The 24497-nt window shown below is 36.5% G+C and overlaps 1 protein-coding gene across 2 annotated transcripts in view; it reads right to left on the minus strand.

Moving 5' to 3' along the window:
* The window catches only part of LOC125650950 (limbic system-associated membrane protein-like), a 38778-nt gene that overhangs the window by 7483 nt on the left and 6798 nt on the right, over positions 1 to 24497 (minus strand). For both annotated transcript variants that reach the window (XM_048879529.2, XM_048879530.2), the window contains exons 2-4: positions 11616 to 11719; positions 1753 to 1957; positions 578 to 727 (exon numbers count right to left, since the gene is read on the minus strand). In XM_048879529.2, coding sequence (XP_048735486.1) covers positions 578 to 727; positions 1753 to 1957; positions 11616 to 11719 — 459 coding nt within the window. The remainder of the gene's footprint in view (positions 1 to 577; positions 728 to 1752; positions 1958 to 11615; positions 11720 to 24497) is intronic.

Consider the following 24497-nt stretch of genomic DNA (forward strand, 5'->3'; position numbering starts at 1 on the left):
ATACATTTCCTGTTTCCTATGTGACATGTCGTTATATAACATGTACATGTAGGCTAAAGCATTTTTTGTTAGGGGAAGGGGGCGACAGAAAATTTGTGGGAAATTGATACTTCGATTCTAACGTTGGCGAGTAAGTTGGAGCGAGTTAGTATGGGACGGGTGGGCCGTAGAGGAAGTTTACTGGTCACCGCTGCAAAACCCATTGTCCAAAGAACAAATAATCGATATCAATATGTCATTTACTTTCGCATTCATCAATCAAATGACAGATTCGAACTGGTATCTATCTAGATCGATGTTGTGACGAAACAAATACAATGTGTCAGGCTTGTTAGCGGCAGGGAATTTATAAAATTCGTATTTAAAAAGAAAATGTTGATATTATCTACATGTGTATGTATAGACAACAATATACCCAGTATTTCCCTTCCCTTTGGATGTCCATCTTAGTGGAACCACCACCCATATTAATTTCAAAAGGAGCCGAGTGAGTTTTTATGTACTATGTAACTTAATAAGAGTGAAAACCTTTAATCTGTCAGTCTATGTGTTATTACGTATATATGTATCAACTTACGTATTCTGGAGGGAGAATGATTTTGATAAATTCGAAACCAAGTGATGTTGGGTTCTGGAATCCCTGTTGCATTGCACCATAATGTGACGTCACGTCCTTCTTTTACGCTCATGTCCTTACTGGAGGCATAATCTAATATCCGGGCAGGAACTACAGAGATAAAAATGTGAATTATCACACTCTTTTCTGAATAAAGCTATGTATGTGTTTAAAACACATTCTGTCTGTCTGTCTGTCTGTCTGTCTGTCTCTCTCTCAATCTGCGAAGCATAAGGACACTAAGTTACTCTATCTTTTTGTCATATTCCAGATCTTTGTAATAGCAAGAGGTGGGACTTTGATATTTGGCATGTATTTTCTATGTTGAACCATTTAATACATACTATTGATTGTAAACACGTGTACATGTATTTCTTATATAAGGGTTGTAAGTCATTCCAGGCGACAATTATGAAAAATCGATCCGCTTCACTGTCCATAATCATATTTTTACCTGATTAGTCATTCGCTACATCATTGGCCTTTTTATCCATTTAAAGCAACACCTGGTATTTTACAATTCAAATATATTTGTTAATTACACGTAGTATTTTCCCGGAAACATCACTCATCGTCCCATTAACCGACACACGGGAAGTTATTATAACTTAACTGCGGGCTAGAATCCGTAACACGTATGAGAACATACAGGCATGCGCATTTTATCTTTGATTTCCTGCATAATTGTCTTCGTTCGACTAAAACGATGAAACTGCATGTTAATTGATAATTTTTTGGTTTAAAATTGATTTTGACAGTATATGAGATAGAAATCAGCAATTTGGGTGACGTTGTTTTTTCTGATTTTGTTTTTAAATTATTACAACATGAATTTTCTATGAATGTTGTCATTTGATAGTGGTTACTGTATTAGAAATTGTGCTGTTGATACATGTATGGTACAATAATCGTAAATCTCTAATTCTTCCAAACACCTTCATAGTCTGTAGTGTTTGAACTATACTATAATATTTACAGAGCTAATAAAAAAAATCAAAAGTTCCAGCAGTGAGTATACCTATAGTACACCATGTTCTCTGTTGAAGCATCTTATTCCCTCAAGATGTCTAACTATTATCCACATATTGCTATTCGTTTATGATTTATTTGAATCGAGCACAGACTCCTTTACTTACCGTACACCATAAGATTTATCCTGGTGATTTGTACTGGACTTGTGTTGACGGTGCATGTGTACTCCCCTCTATCCTCGTATTTGATTTGTCTAATGTGAAGGTTCCAGTATGCAATGTATGTGTGCTCGATTGATATTCTCGGATCATCCATAAATCTCCTCTGATTTTTGCCGATTAATATTTTTTTAGGACTCATCCATACGACCTATAAAGACAACATCAACAGGAGAAATAAAGTATAGTAAGTGTGCGCTGACTTCAATATGCTAGTTACACTTTAGTAAAATGTCCCAATGAATGCAATAAAAAAAATCATTTGAATTGTATTCATTTTCTGACAGACATTCATTTTACATGGAGGTATAATTTACCAGGTCGTCAAATTAAAAGAACAATCGCCCATTGATAACAAGCAATATTAATGTAACTTAATTAAGGCTTGGCTCGCTTACCAGAGGAACATGCTGCTTTTATTAATGTGACTTAATACTTAGCTCGCTTACCAGAGGACCATGCTGCTTTTATTAATGTAACTTAAGACTTAGCTCGCTTACCAGAGGACCATGCTGTTTTTATTAATGTAACTTAAGGCTTAGCTCGCTTACCAGAGGACCATGCTGTTTTTATTAATGTAACTTAAGGCTTAGCTCGCTTACCAGAGGACCATGCTGCTTTTATTAATGTAACTTAAGGCTTAGCTCGCTTACCAGAGGACCATGCTGCTTTTATTAATGTAACTTAAGGCTTAGCTCGCTTACCAGAGGACCATGCTGCTTTTAGTGGGTAATATTTCCATTTCCATTGTTTTTTTTACCTTTGATATATTTAGTAAAAAATGTAATGATGGTCATTTCTTCATGAATACGATGCAGTTGTGATCAATCTTTATAAATATCTATTTTAATGACTGGGAATTCAAACAGAAATGAAATTTAGAATTTAAATATAAGAACTATTAATAAATATCGTTTTGGACAATAGATGAAGGTATGGACTACTGTACAGCGGCTTCACATACCCTCATGTATTCTAAAAATTAATTGCCTTGCGATGTTACAACATTATCACTGATTATAATGCAGTTTGGCGTTATAACTGTTTGTTTTTGTCAATAACACTATCTCGTATTCCAAATTCCCCCATCTGCGCAGCATCGACATGGACTTACACACATACACGCAAGCGCACACACAAACACGTATGTACATATATGATGTATGTAAAAGGTTTTCGCATTTATATCAATCTATAATATTTATTCAATAACAGTTGACGTATCAATATTTAAGAAATGAATTTCATTTTGAAAATATATTCATGAGGATATGAATTGCGACGCTTTACGCCGGCGTACTTCACGTACAGTGTAGGACTTTTTTTTTTAAAGAAATTTATTATTTCATTCCTGTTGGAATCCCCAGCCATTCAAATAGACGTACTATACATATATATGCTCATTGTTTACAACCGCAGCGCATTCATGAAGAAATGGCTATCATTGCAATTTGTAATGCAAAGATATTAAAAGCATGAAAATGTCAATATTTTTACATGCGTACATGTATGTCAAGTGTGTGAAGTTAGCGCTATGAAAATTTCATGATAAAACGCTTTTGCTTAAAAAGGTTCACTTCAAATAAGGTAAAAAGTCGTATCTGCTAAATACAATTTTAAACAAGATGCGGAGTTACTGGGCTTGTAATTCATAACGTTTTTACCCTCTTTCACAGTTCATTTCACTTCACTGCAATTGCGTGATGGTAATTTCGATAATTTTCATTTCCAATCATTGAAACGTAAGAGTGGGTATTTATTTAACAGTTAATCAAGTGGTGTTATGTATACTTTTTTCTTTACATCAAGATGATGCGCTAAATCTCCGATGAGGATTGTGTGTTTGGAGAACCGTCACGTCTGTGTCAAATAACCCTCAATATCAATCTTTTTCACTCTCCTCGTGATAGCTAACATAGTTTGTGATGGATTGGCCACGAACACAGAGAGCTCCATTGATAAATAAACTTACTTTCTCGATTAGCAAGTATCTGAAATGCTCTCTCTCTCTCTCTCTCTCTCTCTCTCTCTCTCTCTCTGTGTGTGTGTGTGTGTGTGTGTGTGTGTGTGTGTGTGTGTGTGTGTGAAACCCTTCTTTAGAAACACTATATATGTTTTAGACTCGATCTATTACAGTATCACATTCGAATTAATGATTCAACGATTAGTCATCCTGTGTTTGTTACATTTGTAGCGCAAGGCAAAATGTTGCGTTTCTATCTGAACAAACCTGTTTATTTTTTATGTTTCAATTCTTCTTTGTGCTTATTCAAATGTATTTAATATACTGGTATTGCTGATATAAAATGATAGCATCTGTACCAGTCATTAAAATTTTTATTAAGAAAAATAACATCTTGAAAATTGTTCTAAACTTTGAACCAAAACCTTTCACAATATTCCGTTTTCTACACGTAAAAGTGTTGTTTTGCAATCTGAATGTTCCTAGTTCAGCCTTTATAACCGTCTGGAGTATTCGATATACCTCTTGTATCAATGTTGACGCATCACTACACTTATCTTTACTGCAAAATAACCAAGTTTTGTTATGGTTCTGTTTGTGTGACCATATTATGTAAAATCCATTTGACAATGATATTTGACGTTTTTGCCGCCTCTGTAACATGACACAAATGTTTCTGTTACCCAATCGCTAATGCATTAACACCCAATGGCTATCCCATCCAAATGACTGTCCTCTGGTGATTTCAAGATATTTTTTTAACGGATTTTCCTCTACCTGACCGCCAGACGAGACAATAAATTCCTGAATACGATACAGCTATTTACGCTAAAAAAGTTAATTATGAAAAGAACACATTGCTTTGCATATTGGATTATGGCTGATTTCCACTTTACGCGATCTATTACGTGTAGTTTTATAATGACAAATGTTTCAGGCCTTTTATATTTCAAAGCCACGATTTCCCGTTTTCCGCCTTGCAATTTTATAGCCAAGTGAAACGAATTTCCATTTTATACCTTTTCGTAAGGGATGCAAATTAAAAGAAATATTTTCCACCTCATAAGACGTTTGTCACACCGAATTACCTTTAATGAAATCACGTTCATGCTTTGCTAGCAAAATATTCCGGAATATGCTGCGATTGTGGGGTCTTGGGAGAAATTATATGTATTAAGTAAATTGTCCACGACGGTATTTTTCCCTTCATTTACTTGTTTTTTTAAAATGCAGACAAGAGAAAACGTGAAATCGTTGAATACCGGTATTCTGCATCAATATGCACACTGGCATCTTTCGCATTTGCACCCATGATCATACATGTAAAACTATTGTTTTCATACATATATTTTGTTTCACCTTTTTTTTTTTTTTTTTTTTGGAGCTAACACTGTACAGAATTTTGCTGTTCGCGTTTGAACGTGTAGTTGCAGGAATGACTGGCAAGCATATATATACACTGTACATGTATCTTGATTGATACTTACCACATACCACGAAGTACACATGTAATACCTATTTACCTTTAATCAATATACACTTGTTTTACCTTGCCCAAGACAAGACGCAAGTTAGATTTTTTTTCCATCGCCTGTCATTGCCATTGTTAATGTAACTTTCCACATTTTAGCTACTTTTTCAGAGCTACTAGACCAATATCAACCACATGACACATTGTAAGAACTGGGTTTAGCTTTAGTCAAGTTAAAGAACATGTTCTTATCCAAATGGATATAATTAGATAGTGAAAATGGGGTTCGGTGTTTAAAAAAAATAATCTTTATAAGAACCATCTGACCAGTAAACCACAATTCGCATGTAAGCTTCCTTTGATAATGTACAGACGCTATGCAGGGTTCACAACCGTGATTAAAAATTTAATGCATGTATTCATGTACGTGAAAGGTGAAGATAACGAACTATGATGAATCCTATAACTCCTATAAGAAATACAAAATAGAGCGTTGGGCAAACACGGACCCCTGGGTATACTAGAGGTGGGAGCAGGTGCCTAGGAGGAATAAGCAATAAGCATCCCCTGTCGACTGGTCACACCCACCGTGAACCCTATATCTTGATCAGGTAAACGGAGTTATCCGTAGTCAAAACAGTGTGTCGAGAACGACCTAACAATCGGTATGAAACACGTCAGACAGCATTTGACCCAATGACAGGTTGTAATGGCAAACTAGATGATTATAATGACCATAGAATTTGCGAAATGCTGACATTGAAATATCGTCAAAAGCCACGCCTATTGTCTCCGTCTACACTACGTCAAATGCCGTGACTGTATTATTAAAAAAATTCTCGACTTCATGAATATATATGTTCATTAGTCAACTAATCGCTGAGCTTCCATTGGGGGGGGGGGGGGGGGTGCAAAGAAAATCATTCGGAGATCTTTGTGTGCTTGCAGCGGAATAATCCGAAGATTGCTGATTGAGAACAAACTGGACACTTTTAAGCTGATGTAACGAATGGACGCTTCTTTGTTGACTTTACCGATGTGATAAATTTACCATATAACATGCGTAACCACGCCCCTCTCTTTAGATAATTGTCCGATCAACTCTAGTCTTTCAGATTTCTAACATATTCACTTTAACCCGAATTTCCTCATCTAGTTTGAGACTACGATTATCTTTATTTACACAGACTTTACAAGCGTATAATCACTGCTGTTATTTACCTGCGTCTATAAACAGGAATATGTAGTCTTTTTTGTGTGTGTCCGTTATTACTTTGTTTGTCTGAGCGCTGTTTTAGAGTTTTACAGGATTGCCGGTGTTGTAGAATGAGCCTTCCCCCATAATGAGACTTCCCCTGGAAGTCTGGCTCTAGAGTGAGCCTTTCCCCCGGAAGATAGAGCCAGACTTCACCGTGGGTAGACCTACTCTATCACTAGTTGTAAAGTCAGACCCCCTCCCCCCCATAGCAGGACTTGCCCCTTTATTTATTCCTGGTAAACTACTATCACTTTATGGAGATTGTTTAGACCCACACAATACCTATGCCTTGGCTAGTTTTAGAAGTTTGAAAAATGAAATGAGGAAATTTCGAATTTATGTTTCTTCTCATCTGCGTACAAATATCGGTTATGCTTTTAAACTTGTACAACTTCAGGTACATGTAGGTAGGTAGGTAGGTAAGTAATTCCCTGTCCGATAAACTAAGATTTATTTCATAGTTTGCGCAGGAGGGAATGAAAGCGGGGGTGTCCCTCTAGAGCGAGACTTCAAGAGGGTGTTATGGCTCTAGAGTGAGTCTTCCTCCTGGGGGTAGGTTTATTCTACAGTAAGTCTGCTGGGGGAAAGGCTCATTCCAGAGCGAGACTACCGGGGGAAGGCTCACTCTAGAGCCAGACTTCCGGGGGGAAGGCTCACTCTAGAGCCAGACGTCCGCAGGGGGAAGGCTCACTCTAGAGCCAGACTTCCGCGGGGGGAAGGCTCACTCTAGAGCCAGACTTCCACGGGGGGAAGGCTGGCTCTGGGGGAAGTCTGGCTCTAGAGGGAAGTCTCACTATGGGGGAAAATCTGGCTCTATAACACCGGTAGCTTTTTCTCGAATAATGTCAAGTATGATGTTTGTCTGATTAAGCAACAACCTCCTAGGCCAGTTGTGTAACTCCCATTGTCTCTCACCAATAATGACAAAATGATCAGCCATTACTCTAAAATTACTCTCAATCTGGACTCTTACGTGTGAATATTTCAATGTCAGAAGAGACAATCACAGATAGTAGGTCTCCAAATATTATAATGGACAAAGTGTTTCTTAATAGTCCTCCATTGCACAGCTACAATTCCCCCCTCCACCCCAATTCTTCTCATAATACGCCAGTTTCGAGATACGAACTCTTCTGTATAGGAGGTGCATTTAGTGGAACTTTGAATGTCTAAGTGGGACAGAGTGGATATACAGTCAACGAGGAAGACGATGAAATGTATTAAAAGCGGCTTCTCTATAAATATGTAAATGTGGGAAATACTAAATACTATCGAAAGAAATGTTTTACCGAAGTGGAAACATACAAACAATGTCATATTTGCAAGAAATATCTTGGATATGGTACTTATGACCAGCAAAATAACGTGATAGGATAAGAATTCTATGTATTTAAATACTCTCTAAATACTTATCACTTACTTTGTTTGTGTATCAATCGAATTCGGGTTATCAAACAGCATATGAGAAACTTACTGAGTACATTCACTTATCCTGTGATGAATATCTGTCCCACCCCCGCGTGTAAACAAATTCTTTCGCGCCTTACTATGTACGAGAGTTCTCCAAAGGGAAATAACTCGGACGTATCTCGAAACCGGCGTATTGAAAGGTACCAAGAGGAAAATCATAAGTATTAGTATATCATATATACCGATATTTGTGTATATTATCAAAAAACTACATGTTTTAAAAGACATGGATGAAACAATGATGAATTCATTTTGTAGTTCCTAGGGTGAAGTTTTGTTAAGTATAAACATATCCTTTCAGTGCCTCACAGATCCAGCAGAGTGGTAGAAAAATGCGGGGAAACTTTCGTTTATTTTGATATAATAATGCCAGTCTCCCTGTTTAAAATATCATCTGCTACAGAGCACGTGTAGAGTCAAGCATCAGACTGCTGCTTCTTCAGATTGTATGTTTCTAGGTTACTCACGCCTTTAATGTTATCATATACCATATTTATTCCTTTGTACCATATTTATTCCTTTGTACCATATTTATACATTTGTACCATATTCATTCCTTTATTCCTTTGTACCATATTTATTCCTTTGTACCATATTTATTCCTTTGTACCATATTTATTCTTTTGTACCATATTCATTCCTTTATACCATATTTATTCCTTTGTACCATATTTATACATTTGTACCATATTCATTCCTTTATTCCTTTGTACCATATTTATTCCTTTGTACCAAATTTATTCCTTTGTACCATATTTATTCCTTTGTACCATATTTATACATTTGTACCATATTCATTCCTTTATTCCTTTGTACCATATTTATTCCTTTGTACCATATTCATTCCTTTGTACCATATTTATACATTTGTACCATATTTATTCCTTTGTACCATATTCATTCCTTTGCACCATATTTATTCCTTTATTCCTGTGTACCATATTTATTTATCTGTACCATAGTTATTCCTTTGTACGATATTTATTCCTTTGTACCATATTCATTCCTTTGTACCACATTTATTCCTTTGTACCATATTTATACATTTGTACCATATTCATTCCTTTGTACCATATTCATTCCTTTGAGTCTTTGAACTCTTCTTACAACTCCACCCAGACTTCATGTTGAGGGAAATTCCAATTTTCATAAGGGTACTTGGAAAATGATTTATAGATATAAATTTACTTATGTTTCTTAAGAAGTCTTATCTAACATCCCTGTTGTGCCCCACCGCCCCCCATTGACAATTTGAAATGCTGTAAACAAATGTGAATCTACATGTACGTTACACAAGAATCCTTACATATTCATTTGAGAAATCATAATTCCTTGAGGAATTTTTTAAACCCTATATTTCCCTTTATGAATTTAACGTTCCCCGTGAGGCACCCCTAAGACCCAGGGGGTCATGGTGTAAATTAAGTTCAGTAATTGGAAAGGCCCTGCGCCTGAAGTACACTTGCATATTAAATATTGTATGTATGTGGTTCTGGGGAAGATTTAAAAGAGATTCCTTGTACATATTATCCCAATATGAAAATGTTTAAATCCCTCTTGTGGCCCCAACAATATCCTAAAGGTCAAGGTCACGGTGTGAACAAACGTGTATCTCCACGTCATCTGGATTCATTCATATTAATTTGACGTATTGTATCCTCGTGGATATTGAGAAGATTGTCGAGGAATTTTCCTATATATCCTCCGTAAACATTAAAAGACCAATTTAGGTTACATTGTGGACTCCAATACTCATTCTCTTCAAGTTAACGGGGAATTACATGTAGCTGTTATTTTGTCACACAAAAATTTAATTCAATGAAAATAATCCCATTTTATATATTTCAGTAATAACACCACTATATAATGATTTCAAACACTTTTTATCCTCAAAACAGGCACGTGAATATGTGATTTTATTGATAAATAATTATTGTCTTGCAAGACAATAAGAATTCTTTCTTATACATTTATTTACACTAAAGACGGTTATCTAACGTAGTTTTATTATGTTTCTCTTCTTTGTGTACAAAGTAAATGTTTTTATCAGTCATTAATACATGTTTATATCCTCATGCCATTAAGAGATTTTGAAGAAACAAAATGGTAGCCTTTCACTTTCACAGCTAATGCGGCTACCTGTAAAGTGCGAAACGAAACAAAATCTACCGAAACGAAACCCACCGAAACGAAACAGATTGTATGAACGAACTCTTTAAATCCTTATAATTAAAATGGTATCTTAGGTCCCTGTGAAAGTTACCACATCTAAATAAAATTCGCCTTTCCTTTGATGTAGGATTTCGGCTTGACTGATACAAAGTTTTAAAAGTTGGAAAGATGGAGGGAGGTGAGTAAGCACAAAGTACATATTCGAAGTTGATTAAATACCACGTGCAATTAGTTTCGGATCCATAAATTTCAGAACGGAGGGTTAGTCTCACAGGTCTGGGGAAACACACTAAACGAGGGGTAGGGTCGCCGGCGTTGGATCCGCCTTTGGGCATAAATACATGTTTCAATATTTTTTGCTCTAAAGACAAATCTCTGTTTACATGTGGATATTGTGTATTTGTATGTAGAGTGGATTCTGAGTATGTCCTCCCGTTCTTTTTGTAATTTCTGCTTCCCTTGTTCATTAGCCTTTTGATTTTACTTAAATGCTGACCTCCGTCACCTCTTTCTGATATTATTGCATTAAAAAATACAGTTTTCCGTCCCGTTTTCAATTCCCCGTCTTAGCAACACCCCAAATGTACAGAGTTATCTTTAGACTCACTGCATATCAATAATAATTTTTAATAATACATGTATATATATCTTACCGAATTGCGTTCATATAATGTGGTATGCCATTTATTTTTTTCCATTATTGAAAGTACTCGCACCTCAGCAGTTAGAGACAAAATATGAGGTTAAGAGCTCTTCCTGCTTTCAACTTTCTCAAACACCAGCTTCTTCAAGCAATGTATCTATGCCCAAAGGCGGATCCAACGCCGGCGACCCCACCCCTCGTTTAGTGTGTTTCCCCAGACCTCTGAGACTGTAACCCTCCGTTCTGAAATTTATGGATCCGAAACTAATTGCACATGGTATCTATGTACTTTTAGCTTACTCACACACACACCCTTCCAACTTTTAAAACTTTGTATCAGTCAAGCCGAAAGCCTACATCAAAGGGGAGACAAATTGTATTTATATGTGCATGGTAACTTTCACAGGGGCCTAAGATACCATTTTCAATTATTATAATTGAAAGAGTTCGGTTATACAATCTGTTTCGTTTCGTTTCGGTGGGTTTCGTTTATATTTCAATTCGTTTCGCACTTTACAGGTACCCCAGCTAATGCCCCTTTAAAGTTTTTCCCGTCCAGCTCTTGAGAAGATTTTTTTTAATTACTATTACTATTTTCATAAGTAGGGGGTTATTCTTCATCATAACAAACTTGAATGCCTTTCACCCAAAAATGTTTTGTGCCAAGTTGTGATTGTAATTGTAAAAAGTGTATATATAGCTGACAGATAAATTAAAGCTCATGGCCAGGGATGGCGATCATTATTAGATACACGTATTGCAGAGGAGAAACGAACAGCAATGGGTTTTACACATTCAGACACATGTATTTTATGTTGTAAGAATAGCTCACCTGATATTTGTTTCCCTCGTCGTGTGCCTCACATGGTAAAATTGCGATATCTCCTTCAGTTATCGTGATATTTCTTTGAATGTCCGTTGCAACAGATTTGGACACTGAAATGATATTTTGAAATATCATTTTAAATTTTCAACAAATGCGAGAAGATCGGTATTACTACATATAAGTACAAAATAACGATCTGCAAGCGTGGTGTTACTACATATAAATACAATGTACCTACTTCCACCAAAGTCAACTGTCACTAGAAATTCTTTGCTAGTTAAAATTTATATACATGTAGGTTAATTCTAACATCGGCTGAAATTTGAATAGTTGGACTAACGCCTCCACTGAATCTCAGAGCAGTCCTTCATAATTCATGATTGGAAATTCGCTCTCAACTTCGGCCGGTTCTAGTAATTAATTTACACGAGGGTGACACTTTGACCCATACTTTTGCCCCACCCTGGCCTCAGGGGTGTATGAATAAATCTGAAACTACATCAGACGAGGATACCTGCATATTAGTTTAACTATCTGTTTCCCTGTGGTTCCTGAGAATATGTTCCCGATATATAACCAATGATGAATTTTAAACCCGTACTGTGGCCTAACCCTTGCTCCTAGGGTCATGATATGAACAAATTTGACAATCCGAACCCATGTGATTCTTGACAAGATTTTTAAAGAGTTTTCTTGTACATATTACCAATGTTAAACTTCAAACCCCTACTGCCCTAGTCCATGGGCCCGGGGGTCATGGTATGAGTAAATCGTCAGTATATATGCAATCTTCTTGCAGGTTTCGTGTGGATCCGGATTAAAATAGGTCCTCAGCACCCCTTACTTGTCGTAAGAGGCGACTAAATGTGGCGGTTCTTCGGATGAGACCGCCAAAACCAAGACCCCGTGTCGCAGTAGATGTAGCAGATGCCCCCCCCCCCCCCCTATTCCTAGACTCGCTTCTAAAACTTGTTTAATTAAGGGTGTATAGTTTTTATACATTTTCTTTTTTACTATTTACGAAAATTCACACCTATGCAATTTGTAGGTTGGCTGTCATTCATTAAAATGTCAAACCTTCACTGGATGAAACCTGACACTCGACATTTTCTGCTTAAATTATGTAACAGGGATGCTATATGCTGATAAAAACCACCAAAAAAAAATATGTATGTTGTCGAATGTAATTAAGATTGACAAACCATATTGAATCCGAATCAGTAAAGTAGTTTTGTATGCAAAAGATGTTTGAGAAAGATATGTAACATCTCCACAAAGCTCATGAGAATGACGAGAAAAAGGGCAGAGCCCCCTAGTTATGTCATTTACATGTTAAAGAATTATGCTATCCATTTGAATCAAGAAGTCAAATACAAAGTTCTAAATCCGGAGTCAATGTCATCAATACAACAACACCTTAGTAGGGATAGGGGTCAATTACTCCAACAAGTTAGAGGCTCGGATAACGTCCCTTATATACAATGATAAAGACAATAATCAATATAATAATGTTGGCTCCACCCTGGAACCAAAATCCTTACCCCTAGGATAATGAAATTTACAATTTTGGTCAGGAATGCCTACTCCTTCTAAATATCCATTTAGTTTCAATTTAGTATCAATAGCATTTTTAAATGTTTTACACGCATACATTATATATATTAAGTTTGGTCCCGCCCTGTAGTCAGAAGTTCTAGCCCAGAAGAGGTATTCCTGCTCTACATCACTGTATTTAGTTTTTCTTAGAGATGTGCGATTGTATAGAAGAAATTGTTTGAAAATTGGTCAATTTTTGCCCCGCCCCTAAGGCTCCAGGGATGAAAGAGTCCTGAAATCTACAACTTATGTCACCCTTGTTTAAAAGATGCTTCATACCAAATCTGAAAAGAATTGAGATGGCAGTTATCAAGAAGAAGTTAAAAATGTTCAATTGTTAACACATTCAATCACTGACTATTTTGGCCCCACCCTAATACTAAAACCCCTACTCCTGGGATCATGAAATTTACAAATTTGGTAAACGGCTGCCTGATCATTCTAAACATTTATTTAGTTTCAATTTAATATCAATATTATTAAAGAAAATGTTTTCAAATGTTTTACACATAAATACTGCATACGAAGTTTGGCCCCGCCCTAGAGTCATAACCTCTATCCCGGGGATTATGAAATTTACAATTTTGGTTGAGGCCTTCCTGCTCTACATCAAAATGCATTTGATTTTTCTTACGCGTGTGCGGTTGTAGAGATGTTTGAAAACACTGGGGTTGCGAAATTCACAATTTTAGTTCATCCTTTTCTGTTTACCTGGTATTAATTTCCAAAATATGCATTTACTTTTTAGGGATGCAAGAATCCTGAAATTTACAATTCATTTCCCCCTCGTCCCAAAGATGCTTCATACAAAATTTGAAAAGAATTTGAATGGTAGCTATCAAGATGAAGTTAAAAATATTCAATTTTTAACACACGACGGCGGACGCAAACCAATTGCAATAGGTCACCTGAGTTACTCAGGTGACCTAAAAATTGGTACTCTTTAATCTTATAGTTAAACAATTCTGGGATTCATTTACCCCCCCCCCCCCCAATTCCCTAGAGATATATTACTGGCAGTGATATTTCTTCTGATTAATTTAAATCTTTTATTTGTTTTATTTTTCCTTCTTGTGTTAAATAATTCATATACAAGGATGCTATGCTGTACTGCAGAATATTGTTTCTGACTTTTATCCATGCATTATAACGGTCTTCTTTTACACCCATGTGAAGCTGCATGAAGTACATGTCCATCATTCACACACACACACACACACATACACACATATATATAAAATTTCGGTATTCTTTTATGGTTGGATTTATTCTCTGTCATAGAAACTGTTAATATACAATGTGAAGTCATCACCAAGGAAAATGTATGTTTCTGTCCTCCATAATACATATGATCACCCGGCAATCTAATTAAAATTAGATGTTAGATCCGCTCACATACTCGCTACACAAACGTGTTTGTGTAGCGAGTATGTGAGCGGATCTAACATCTAATTTTAATTTGATTGGATCACCCGGTGGTTTGACAGGTGTCATGTAAGACGGTTATAGCAGAATTGTATTTGTTTTGTTGTAACACGCAATACATAAATACATTGCCCTCCCCCCAAATACTTATAACGGTGTGTCCCACCGTTATAAGTATCTTGCACCGAGCGAAGCATGGAGTGATCATTGGCATGCCCCAAGTGATAATCATTATATTCAGTAAAGTACGGTAAATTAAGAATGGAAATATTTTCTCACTTTCATATTATTTATGAAAGGTCTCAGAGTCTAAACGCTCAGTAACATCCAAATATTAAAGAATGTCCACATGAAATTGGAAGAGGGTCCACTGAGGCTTGGGGATGTTAAACCATGTGATGCTACAGTTTGAAATAGCTTGTTCAGATGTTACGAGTATTTGCATACGCATAATAAAAATATATTTTACACTTTCGGCATTTGATCCGCCTATTCATTTAACGCGGAAAATGTAAATAACGCAGTGGACGTAAACCTACTAAACCAGTGTGGTGTGACGTCATAAGTCATACATGTAACAACAAATACAAATGGAAGTATGAGAAAACGTGTCTGCTTATCAACAATGTTTGTGGAACTTTCCAACAATTTATTTACTTTATCTACGGGTTTTCCAATAAGTACCCCAATCTTATATTAACTCATGAACTCGTTCATCTACTTAGTCGTACTACTGATATATTATATATATTTCATTTTGAAGAAATTGAGTGTTTAGATTACAAATTGCACGTCAAGAGTCTTGTATGTTTGGCAATCAAATTTAAAATCGAATAACTGTTGAAAAAACTAATAAGTCGATTAATCGGAACTCCTTGACAATGTGTGGCTTCGTACGAATTAAAACGAATACACCCAAGGAAGTAGGTAGTTGAACAAAATGGCGGCGCCTATACGGCTCACAGAATTTTCAGTGATCGTGCAGTTGGAGATTATCTCTTTTGCCGATGTTGTCTTCTTCTTCACATACGTGTTTCCTTTAAAACCTTGTTTCGCGGACGGGCTTTCGCTCGGTAATATATTCGGTAAATGTTTCATAGCTGAATAGATAGTTATGTGTATAATTATTTAAATCAAGACTGGCACTGAACAGCCAAGGTGACAACACAGTGGAAGTCTATGATACAAAAGTTCTGTAAATATAATTAATTTGATTTTACTCGTAACGCACAACAGGGTATTTTTGAGTTCTTCCGTTCTGTGCATATTTTGTGATTTATAAACTACCTAAGTCACGTGATTTGGCGATCTTTTTTAAGGTATGCTTTCTTCCGGTTTAGCTAACAATCAGACGATTTCGTTCATTTATTTTACTCGTTGGTTTTAATACCGAATTTAAGAAGCAGTGGCATTGATGTGTGGCTGAGGGATGTAATACGGATTTACGTAAGAGGGGAAAACAGGCACGTAGTCGTAAGAGGCGACTAAATGGGGCGGTTCTTCGGATGAGACCGCAAAAACCGAAGTCCCGTGTCACAGCAGATGTGGCACGATAAAGATCCCTCCCTGCTCAATGGCCATAAGCGCCGAGCATAGGCCGAAATTTTGCAGCCCTTCACCAGCAGTGGTAACGTCTCCATATGAGTGAAATATTTTCGATAGGGACGTTAAACAATATTAAATTAATCAATCAGGGAAAAGGGGGGGGGGTGTAACAAGAGAAGATGCCTTCACACTATTTTGTCTATCTATATCAAATCAAACAAAACCTAGCATGTTCTTTTGACTAATATTCAAAATCTTTCAAATTTAAAATGCATGGATGAAGGTTAAGTAGTGACATACGACTTATTATACCTCAATATATATATTTTCACACCTTTTAAAATTCAGGAGGGGAAGTGTATTTATGTTAACTACGATAAACCGGAAATGACCCTGTCGGAAAAAAAGTATGACGTAATAGTGACTAAATGCAGAATAAACACGGACATGGAAGAACTCGAAAATCCCGTTATTTTATTTCGTTCATGTCAGTTTATGAACATTCTGTAAATTGTATAAACAAACGTGCCGTTTAGTCCCGCTATGATATCCCATTTATGACGTTACAGCAGTTTTGGCTTTCCGTTTGGTTGTCCTGTCTCCATTTCATTGCTACGACAATGTATTAGTCCGCGTCATATTATCATATTTTCTTTAGAATTATTCATAAAAAGATACCGAATTGAATTATAAAGAATGAAAGTAATTTTTTTCTCATGATTTCTATACGATGTAAAGTAAGTTGGGACAGTTTACACATTATAAAACGGTCCTACAGTACAATATAGTACGGACCTTGACCTGATTGAAATGTGCTTGATGAAGGACATGACACGCTAACTAACGTATTTGTACACATTGTTCTAATTTCTGTTCTAACCACACACTGTCTGGTCGTACACATTTTTTTTTTACAGATACACCGTAATTACATTTCCCCATTGAACAGGCATAAAAACTACAAACGTAACTGTAATTAAAATAGGATCCTTTGATCCGCTCCGATCTCACATAGTTCACAATACACAAAGCATTCAGGGTCAGATTATGGTGACCCGAGGAAACGATTGATTGATTGATTGAATATTGTTTTACGTCCAGCTCGAGAATATTTCACTCATATGGAGACGTCACCACTGTCGATGAAGGGCTGCAAAATTTCGGCCTATGCTGGGCACTTATGGCCATTGAGCAGGGGGGGGGGGGGGGGGGTCTTTATCGTGTCACACCTGCTGCGACACGGGACTTCGGTTTTTGCAAGTATAGCTCAAACACTGGGGATTTTAGCAGTCCTGTTACAGGTCGCAGTTATAAAATACTGGGAAACTTTTCCTGCAAAACCAATAACTGCATCCATCTCATCAGTTGCGATGTCTGCCAGAAGCAATATACTGCATAGGAGAAACAACAGACCTTCGCAGACGGGTCAACAACCACCGGGTCCTCTATCAGAACCAAAAAAGATTTGCCAGTAGCGACACATTTCAATGGCAATAACCACCGCTGGGAGGACATGACAGTAGTGGTTATTGATCATGACCCTAGTTGGTCAGATACCGAAAGAAAGCAGAAGGAAAAATTCTGGATGCACAGGTTGAGTCATTCGAACCGCATGGTATCAACAAACGTACTGACTTCACCAGGATGAATACGGGCTAAACCCTTACTAGATTTTAAGCTTCATCTAGACCTACTCGTCTGATCATGTCCCTAACAGTGGTACTATGACCATTTTAAACACATTTTTTCTTTTCAAATCTGTTTACAAACAGTCACCCCCCACCCCCCTTTTAATTAATTTGACCTTCATAACCGATTGCTTACATGTAAAACCCATTTATCGGTTTCCGCGATTCTGTTTTTTTGCACGTCTACCCTAGACATAATCAGTACGGGAATGGCTGGTGTTGATTCAATTTCCTAGGCTGCTTATTTTTTGTTTTTATTTGGAGTTGGTCCACTTTGTTTACTTATTCAAACTTATTTACATTATTTTTCTCTCAAATGTACATGTAGCTAAAGTTTTCATGATCACCTACATTTCACAGTTTATTGGCTTGGTTAAAGGCCTAAACCTAATTATAAATTTGTCTTTTTCCCTGGTCTAGTCTCTGCTCGAATAGTAGTTGATTTCCAACCATCCCTTCCTGGTTTTCAAATTTTCCCTCTTACCATAACCTACATAATGAAGTTTGAATATTGTTGTGGTACAGTAATTATTGCAAACGGTAGGGGACTATGTATTGTCATGCAATACTCTCAGAATGTTTGTTGATAAGACTATTTTAACGGCTATCCCTATATAAACTAGAATCTACACTATAATATCAGATATGAATACTTTCTTTATATACATGTATAATGAGAGAGAAAGAGAGATAGAGACCTTATTGTGACCTCAGTTTGGTCCTGTTGTTTACACTAACCTGAATCTACACTACCTCAAAATCACAGGCACTCGACCTTTTAAATATCTATGATAAAAAAGATTGGCTTCCTATAAATAAAATATTCACAAGATATATCAAGACGCCATCTTGTTTTTCTTTTTTACCACCCGCATCGCTTGCAATTTTCGACGAAAAGTTCGATATAATATGATAATTAGACCCCTACCGTTTAGAAGAAATTCTGTTAGGGTTTTACCTCTCGAATCATCATGGTGAACTGGAAATAAAAGTCCATTTATCGGCTATAATCAACTGTCAAACATCGTCTACTGCTTCTCAAATGCGGGAAATCGGCAAAGGGAGGACGAAAGTTGACATAATTTTGAGATAGCCCCTTTTCATTGGTCGATAAAATTAAAATTAATAAATATTGCAACGAGCAGTAAATATGTTAGATAGCGAGGTTATGGATCTTGAACACTCTATCTTACTTTATTTTTTTTTATTTTTTTACGTTAAACATGGTAACTTCACTTATTCATACATTCATTGTATTAAAATTAGTTGAAAGTAAATGTCATAAGTATAATATTTAAGAACACACACAGGTACACGTGGGCAAACTTTCAAACTTGCACAGTGATATTTATACAGCCAAATGTCTGTAAATTTTCAGATTTGTCACAATGAGTGACAAAACTTAGTGGGTTGTAGCCGAAGCAAACAAAAATGGGGGGTGTCATGAGCATTTCCAATGTTGTTTTGGTATTGCCATAGATTTACTAAACTTCCCGTGCCAGCCTGTCCCAAAATCACCCGAATTGTATTGTTTGCAGGGCTATACACTACCCTGCATCAGTGCCACCCCCTTTTTCTCCCGCATAATCATCAGAGGGTACATCAGCAAGGGTATTCTCATTTGCATAATTATGTCAACTTTCGTCCTCCCTTTGCCGATTTGTCGCAATTGAGAAAAGTAGATGATGTTTGACGGTTGATTATAGCCGATAAATTGACTTAATTTCCAGTTCACCATGACGATGCGAGAGGTAAGACCTTGACATAATTCCTTCTAAACGTTATGGGTCTAATTATCATATTATATAGACATTTTCGCCGAAAATTGCAAGTGATGCAGCTGGTAAAAAAAACCAAGATGGTGTCGTGATATACGTTGTACCTTGTGAATATTTTGTTTATAGGAAGACATTCTTTTTTATTATAAATATCTAAAACCTCGATTGCCTGTGCAATGTTCCGGTCTATTGACTGGTTAGACATTAAGGACATACGCGACGTTTTATGACATTTTTTTAAAATTATTTTTTCATCTCGCTAGTTCTTGAACGATTTCCCAAATAGGTTTAGATTTTATATGATAGTAATATTACCATACTTTGTATATTGGTCTTGGTGGTTCAGTGGTTAGATCATTCAACTAGTAATGCATGGGTCTCGAGGTCGATACCCGATTGTTCCAAAGATTTTTTGCTCTCTCCTTTACTACAGTAATGTTCATTTATACAACTTACTGTAACACACGATAGCTGACTTACATTTTTACTTGCAACAATCAGGAACTATCAAAATATGCTTACTCTAAAACTAACATGGGAATATAACCCAAGATTTTTAAAAAAAGAAACTAGTGCAAGTGAACTGTACGAATTGAAAAACGTCGCATATGCCTTTAATAATTGTTTCATTACCTAATGTAAATGCATATGAATAGTGTTTTAATTTCATCAAAGGAAAGTGCGCGCCCCCCCACCCCTAAAATTTTAAAATTGAAGGTAAATGTGGTATCTTGTTTAGGAAAATGTTCTAAATGATAAAAGAAGCAATATTTTCTTCCACTCCCGAAGAAATAAATGACAAAATCTTTTGATTTCTTGAATTACTTTATTGGGAGAACTTATTTTCTTTTCAAAAATCCCTTAAAATTTGCGTCATTTTATTAATTTCATCTCATTAAAAATGATACAAAATAGTGCAAATGACTAAATAGGAGACATATTTGAAGCCCTATGAAATCTGTAAAATCCAGGAGCTTCCGGGGGCTGCACCCCCCCCCCCGGTGGCCCCTAGACCCCCTGCCTCACAAAGCGGCGCCTCCCCCCGTAACCGCAATTCCTGGATCCGTCCCTGCATTTGTTTAAAAATTGTGGATATTATTATATTTAATAGAATGCATGAATATAGAGAGGACTTCCTATCTTTTCTAAATATGGTAACTTTTCGAAATTGGAGAAAATGATATATTCCGTCATCAATGACGTTTTGACTGAATCCGTTGTATCTTTTATATTATTTATTTTCCAGCAGATTAAGCAGATATCCTCCCCATAGAGCTCTGGGAATCTTACTAAAGCTGGCATGTTTGTCGTCATCTGAACACAAGTCTATAAACTCAAACCGAATACATTTTCCGGAATAGGTTGCCGGTCCAACAGACAGCCGGTCAAAAATTCACAGAAACTGTTGACCATCAGTCCAATAGATCGCTTTCAGGCGCGTAGCTGCCTATACGCAACTACGTACACATCACTTACGAGAGAGAAATTGAGATCTTTGTTATTAAAGTATTTGTGCCTCAAAATTAATTGCATTATATGGTACCGGTTTATAATTTAATCAGCATTATAATGTCCATTCAATAAATTTTATAAAGTCCATTTTTAATTTCAAATCAATAACATCATGTCGAATATCACCTTAATGTACATCTTATATGTATAGGTAGTAGACGGATTATGACACAGTGTATTCTTGGTTACCAGTAGCATTTATCACATATATCAGTCGAATACAACAGGGGAAAATCGTAAAACGAATGTCAAGTCAGTCCAAATACAGTGAGTTGGCATAATAAAACATTTTAGAAAATAATTTTGTGAATTCTTTTGGGTTTGAAAATTGACAAGAAACCCTGTTTCTATGCACAAAAATATGGGTGATGTCATTGGTAAAACCCAAGAGATTCCGGGGCTAGGTCCCCGCCAGAGCTTTGTTCTGGGCCCACTTGCCATACTTTGGGTACACTTTATTTTTTTTTCTGGCTACGCGCCTGGCTTTCTTGTGACTTAAGTATATGACAGACAGATGAATATACAAAACAATAGTATTTAATAAAACAACATCTGTCCTGATATGTAAGAAGTGGGGACTATCGTGGTAAACTTTGCCGTTCTGGTGTAATGGTTCTTGAGAAAATCTTATGAAATACTCCACCCGATTTCTTGATTATCTCCCAATGGATAAGAGTGTGGTCCTTCAAAGTTGAATCTCCTATACACAAGAAAATGTTAAAAAAATCCAATTTTTCTTGAGAATAAGCGACATTTTTACAGAGATGACAGAGAATTGGAGAAAGAGTCTGATACAGTCCGTGCTTTAACAATCACCACTTAGATACCATGTCCAATATAAACTCCTGGACGTGTGTGGTATCGACATGATGATTTAACTATCCAAGGACGGTATTTACTGAGCCCAAAGGGTGAGGCGAATACTGTTCATCGAAGGTAATTTAATCATCATATTAACCTCATAAACGTCAATAATTATCTTATCACATATATGAAAAATGATTCATATTAATCTAAATTTTAGTAATTACGGATTCCCTTTTTACATATGCATCTATTCTTTAGTTAAATGCAGAAGTAAAACCGAGGCCTAGGTTTCTATTTCACGTTAAAAAATTGAAATTGATGCTAATTAGGCATATGGTAGGGAAACTGGAGACGTTAACAAAACCCAGTTTGAACTGATGCTATTAAAGTAAGCATATTGACCTAGTAGGGAAACTGGATAGTTATACATTGTATTGACCTCACGTACAGGTCAATATCATGGCTTATAATTGGTTGTTCACAGCATTGACCTTGATCTTCGTCATTATATTCTTTAGTTTCAAGCAAAGACATCCAGGTATCTCAATAATCTCAACTCTGCTAATCGGTTTTGACTTACGACAAATTGCAAAGGAAGTGCACTACGTTCGCAAACCAAACCGGTTCTAACCCAGTGTTAGAGGGGGAACTACACACAATGAGGCCCTCGAATTGTAAAATAATTCTATATCGCACTACAAGACACGATCTAAAACGGTAGAATGGTATCATTCACAATTTAAAGCATTCTACAGATGGCTTCACGTAGTAAACGTTGCCCTAAACAATAAATGGATAACAGGTATAATACACGAAGGATGCGGTTTAACCTCACAGAACACTACATTATTCTTGATAATATCATTCTGCATGCAAAAAATGATATGCTTCTGTCTCTTTCTCTCTCTGAGCGTTGTTACATGTAAAACTTTACGTGGCTGTCCATCGTAAAACCGTATTCAATTAACAGAAGCGTAGATTTTATCATCTTGTTACTCGCGAATTAATCACTGTACAATCGCCGAACGATTCTCGGCGGGATAAGTGAATACAAGCAATCAGGGGAGCTGTCTCTCCACAATTACTGCCCCATATAAGTAAAGAAAGGAGTAATTAGACGAAGGACCCTTGTGACTCGCGAAGAAAGTGTTTGGTGTAAATTAAATCCAAGTTTTGAGCTTAAAGATGCTGTCAATTTCTAGCTGACAAAAGAACAGCGTGTGGCCATATTAGACGGGAATTAATTAAGAATGAATTTAAATCGTCTTGACAAGTATTATCATGACGAAAAATTATTAGTTGATTTAATTTTGATTTGCAGGTGAATGCAATCACAGAATGCAACGCTCTTTTTTTTCCAGCTGGCATTAATGAAAAAAGTCTGTTTGCACTCCATGTATGTTACATCCACGATTAAATCTTCAATCAGTTCTTTTTCTTCGATTATTTACGGTTCAGGGATTAAAGTACCAATAAACACATGTTTCAAAACTTTGGAAGACAACAACTTTCCTGACACAATCCGGAAGTGTTGTATGATAATCAGGTGTGACATTAAGTCATTTTTGTTTTGAAAACTGTACTTAATTAATATTGACGCACGTAAAGCGTGTCATTGAATATAAAAAAAAATGGCACGTACTCTGACAATTACAACACATATTGCAAACATGCAGAGTATAGAAGATTAGTTACAAATTCTTTGAAGCTGGGTTAATTAAGACAGAGAGTAAACAGAAACTAGTTCAAAGAGGATCTCAAGAGCAAATGCTCGCTTGGCTTGAATAACGTTTTGGTATACAAATTGTTCCAAAAAGTAACAACTCCTGTAAGGGACCGCTAAAGAAGCTATTGTATAAAGTATGGTGACTGTCAACATATACAGTCGTTCTTGAGAAGAAATGATCTTGTCTCAGCCAATTTAAACCTCAGGTGGCCATATTGTACATGTACTAGTTCATGTATATAGGGGTTAAATTTACACAGTACCAACTATGTAGCTCAATCTCACCACTAGGGGAACATTGTACCAAGTATTTAGCCCAATCTCACCACTAGGGGAACATTGTACCAAGTATTTAGCTCAATCTCACTACTAGGGGAACATTGTACCAAGTATTTAGCCCAATCTCACCATTAAGGGAACACTGTACCAAGTATTTAGCTCAATCTCACTACTAGGGGAACATTGTACCAAGTATTTAGCCCAATCTCACCACTAAGGGAACACTGTACCAAGTATTTAGCTCAATCTCACCACTAGGGGAACATTGTACCAAGTATTTAGCCCAATCTCACCACTAAGGGAACACTGTACCAAGTATTTAGCTCAATCTCACCACTAAGGGAACACTGTACCACGTATTTAGCTCAATCTCACCACTAGGGGAACATTGTACCAAGTATTTAGCTCAATCTCACCACTAAGGGAACACTGTACCAAGTATTTAGCTCAATCTCACTACTAAGGGAACACTGTACCACGTATTTAGCTCAATCTCACCACTAGGGGAACATTGTACCACGTATTTAGCTCA

Source organism: Ostrea edulis, chromosome 5 (assembly GCF_947568905.1).
Source record: "Ostrea edulis chromosome 5, xbOstEdul1.1, whole genome shotgun sequence".
Lineage (NCBI taxonomy): Eukaryota > Metazoa > Mollusca > Bivalvia > Ostreida > Ostreidae > Ostrea > Ostrea edulis.